The sequence below is a fragment of the Amphimedon queenslandica genome, unplaced genomic scaffold (assembly GCF_000090795.2).
Source record: "Amphimedon queenslandica unplaced genomic scaffold, v1.1 AMPQUscaffold_12417, whole genome shotgun sequence".
Taxonomy (NCBI): domain Eukaryota; kingdom Metazoa; phylum Porifera; class Demospongiae; order Haplosclerida; family Niphatidae; genus Amphimedon; species Amphimedon queenslandica.
Window position 1 is genome coordinate 1 of NW_003547346.1, and position 4140 is coordinate 4140.

The 4140-nt window shown below is 34.4% G+C and overlaps 1 protein-coding gene across 1 annotated transcript in view; it reads left to right on the forward strand.

Annotated features, from left to right (window-relative positions):
• Positions 1 to 2878: 2878 nt before the first annotated feature.
• Positions 2879 to 4140, forward strand: part of LOC100637102 (palmitoyltransferase AKR1-like) — a 7234-nt gene continuing 5972 nt past the window's right edge. Inside the window, exons 1-7 of the mRNA XM_020004081.1 lie at positions 2879 to 2905; positions 2979 to 3479; positions 3531 to 3623; positions 3672 to 3725; positions 3784 to 3849; positions 3895 to 3998; positions 4048 to 4135. Of these exons, the coding sequence (XP_019859640.1) occupies positions 2902 to 2905; positions 2979 to 3479; positions 3531 to 3623; positions 3672 to 3725; positions 3784 to 3849; positions 3895 to 3998; positions 4048 to 4135 (910 nt within the window). The 5' untranslated portion in view covers positions 2879 to 2901. The remainder of the gene's footprint in view (positions 2906 to 2978; positions 3480 to 3530; positions 3624 to 3671; positions 3726 to 3783; positions 3850 to 3894; positions 3999 to 4047; positions 4136 to 4140) is intronic.

Here is a 4140-nt window from a genome sequence, read left to right on the forward strand (position 1 = left end):
ACAAATTTGTCCCTAGTTTATGGTGGATGGAGCAAAAAATTTTTCAAGGCTATCTTGGATTTCAATTCTCCCAGTTGGGACTGAGGGTGCTTCAGTTTTCAAGCAGCTTGGGTTTTTTCTGCCGGCAGAATTTTTCCCAAATGAGGGTTTTTACATGCAGGCAGTTTTTTCCCCTGAGGAGAGAAGGAAGTCTCTCCTCTAAATAAATGGACACAGAACTATTTTTGAAACACATTTTTTATTATGTTTAGTGTGTTATGTGCTGTATGTTTAACTTGTGTTTAGCTTCATGATACCACTTGGTGTGCAGGGCCCAATGCCTCACCCTTTAGTAGGTGTGTTCCAATAGGGAGGGGATGATAGGGGAGGTACCTTATCCTGGAGGATCAGTACAATGGCCTAAGAGAAGATATGGTCATTCCAGTGTAGTACTGATTACCACTAGTTCAGGACCACACTTACTAGTGGTGGGTGGATCATATGTCTATGATGCATGGTTACTGGACATTAACAAAAGAAAATGGAAAGAACTGGTAAGTATTATATTATGATGCTTGATAATGAAACATAAAGTGATTAACTAAATTTGTAACTCATGAGGTTTGTAATGTACATGTACATATTATGATACTCAGTGAAAACTACTGATGAATAATGCTGGTATTCGGTATGTGTGTGTGTGTCTGTTTTTAGTGTGAATGTGTGTTTGTGTGTTTTTGTGTTTTGTGTTTGTTTCTTTACCTAAATATGTGTGAATATACATGTGTGTGTGTGTAAAGATGGATTCACAATTGATAGAATGTCAATGCTGGAATTAAAATAAATTGTATTTTATATACATTGTGTACATTGTGTATGTACATACATGTATTTGTGTGTATGTGTGCATATGTTTTAATATGTGTATGTGTGTACTAACACGTACATCATGTGTACATGTAACATGTACATGTGTGTGTATGTGTGTGAGCAATTATGCATGCTTTACATGTAGCTTTATATGTGTATGCATGTATAGATGTACATGTATGTGTGTTAGTGTGTCATTAGTATGTGTATGTGTATGTGTGTACATGCAGACACTTAGTAAGTTCTTAATTGAGGACTCACATGATATAATAACACACTCAGTTGTGTATACTTGTCTATTAATATATTGTGTATTATTAATTTTATTATGTGGTCTTTGTGCTACATAAAACACACTGTGCAGACTATAAAACTGTGAGTTAGTTATTGTGTTTATTAACCAGATATCAAATCAATTAATATGTCATACACAAATTAAATATTATCATTTTAATTTTATAGATTAATCTACCAGGCAATGTCACTAACAGATATGATCATTCTCTATCAGTGTGGAGTGTGACCCCAACTACTAACTGGATGATTGTGCTTGGAGGAGCGACAGAAGACGTTGATACAGCAGCTATTGAACTCAGTAAGCTATTTTAAAGTCATTGTAGCAAGGCTTAAAGTAAAAAACAAGTCAGGAGTTTTCTAGCAGCAACATAAAGTTGAGATTCTGCTTTTTCCCAGCTAATAATCTACGAGGCTGACTGGCTGAGCCCTTGAATGTTTTACATTGTTTCTAGTATGATCATGTGGTTAACTGTTTAAACTGACAGAGGTCACACATACAATCATTATATAATAAGGTTACCATAGTAACTAACTGTAATTAATTTGTGTATTTCTTATTCTCCACTATTTTGTTACTGTATAGGATATACTAGTGATAATGATTGGTCTACTAGTGTAATACCTCTGGACCAGTATCAAGATCAACTAAGAAGAAGGATACTGAGTGATTGGGAGAATTTAGGAACAGAAAAACAGCTTCAAATATTTCAAGATTGTCTGCAATTGCAAAACGAAAAAGAATTCTATGAGGAACAGCTTCAAAAAGAAATAAAAGAGAAGGAGCAGATACAGCAAGATCGAGAAAAAGAGCAGCAACAGCTTCTTCAAGAAAAGGCAACACTTAGTCAGCAACTGGATGATGCTACCACTCTCCTTGAGCAAGCAGAAAAGGATAAATCAACTGTTGAATTAGGTACTATTGTGTTGTACTGTTGTTTATGTGTACATTGTTTACATTATAATACTAGTGGATTAGAGAATGTTGAGTATGGAAATAGTATCCTGTACTCAATATAGGTCAAATTGTCCATGCATTAGAAATAATGAGATTGATGTAGAGTGAGCTCTGCTTACCATATATGGTATCATTAGCAATAATCATAGTACATGTATTTATGGGCTACTGTACATGATGCAGTGCAAATTTGTATAAGCTGCAAATATCATTTTATTTCCTATTTTTGTATTTTTATTGATATTAGAGTATAATGAGAAGCTTAAAGCTAAAGTTGCTGAAATATTGGAAGAGAAGACACAAGTAGAGGAGAAGAAACAAATTATTACTGGTTAGTGTATCATCAGTACATAATATTAGATGAGAGAATATTCTATTAATGTAGAAGATTATGAGAAACTGAAACTCAAAGTAGCTGATATGGAGGAACAATATCTCAAGGAGAAACAGATCATTATTGGTTAGTTAACTATACACACAGCATGTATTAGATGAGAGAATATGTTTATTGTGTAGACGACAATCAAAATCTTAAAACTGACATTTCAGAGAAAGACAAAGTTATAGCCAAACTGACATCACAAGTAGAGGAACAATCACAGAATGAGAAACAGATCATTACTGGTTAGTGTATCATCATCAATCAATAATTATTATTAATATTCTATTAATTTATAGACCTTAAAGAAAAGGAGTTGTACATAGCCAAACTAGTGAAGGAAAGACAAGAGAGGGTCCTCAAGCAACCTATCAAAGAGACTAGTTCCATTGGACTACAATTTAATTACCTGATCCCTTCAATGGGTAAATTATTCATGTACATGTACATGTACACATGTGAATGATTGTGTGTGCATGATGTTTCTGTATTGTTCAGATTCACTAGACTCTAGTGTCATTATAGCTGGACAGAAGTTCTTTATCCTACAAGGAGACAGGTCTCACTCACTTCAGTGGGAGAAATATGGATTCAAATTAGAGTGTCCTCAAGGAGCAGTGTCCAAGGATACTGAAGTAGCTGTTACTGCACTAGCTGGTGGTAATTTCAAGGTACCCAAAGGTACTGTGCTAGTGAGTGCAGTATATGCAATATCAGTATCTAAGGCACTATTAAAACCACTGGTAATAGAGCTACAACATTGTGTGGATCTAAAGAACACTAGTCAGACTGGTTGCCTCAAGTTTGTGAGAGCTCCACTGAAGTCTCCCAATGCTTACCAGTTCAGTATAGTTGAAGGAGGATCTTTTAGAGTTGGGAAAAGATACGGATCAATAAAGCGTGAGCAGTTCTGTTGTATGGGTATTGTAGCTGAGATGAGTAATGGAGACACTCCTAGTGACAGTGAGAGTGAGGAAGGTTATGAGACACCACCTGAAGGTACATGTATGATGGAAATGGTTTTTTATTATTAATAATGTACAACAATAGGATCAACTGATGACACACATAATGATAGTGGTAATGGAGCAGGAGAGACTAGTGAGAGAACTGCCTCAACAATAAATACTGGACTATCTCAAGGTATGTGTGACTGTAATTGTGTTGTATAAAGTTTCATTTTCATAATAGAATCAGTAACTGATGACTCTAATCAAAAAGTACAAGACGTTGAGTCTACTTCTGGTATGTATGCATTGTATATTTTATTAAGTACATTCATAATGAGGTTTTGTATTATTAGGTGCATCTAATGTTAGCAATGAATCAACTGAAGATGAAGTGAAACAAAAACCAAATGAAGACAAAGGTATATGTCACAGTTATTATGTTTTAATTTATAATTGTTATACAGGAGTCACTCTACTGTACACTGGAATGATGTATCATAAAAAGAAAGAAGTTAATCAATGGATGACTACATTTTCTGTTGTTAGAGATTTAGAAGTCCTTCAGCAAGTATGTAATGTAATTAATTTTTGAAGAATGCCATTTATTGGAATTTTAGTATTTAGAGAACAAACATTCTAAAGCTGAACAAGATGGACCATTTGTCATATTCAAGTACAATCAACCTGATGGTATCCTTCAGTTGTGTCTA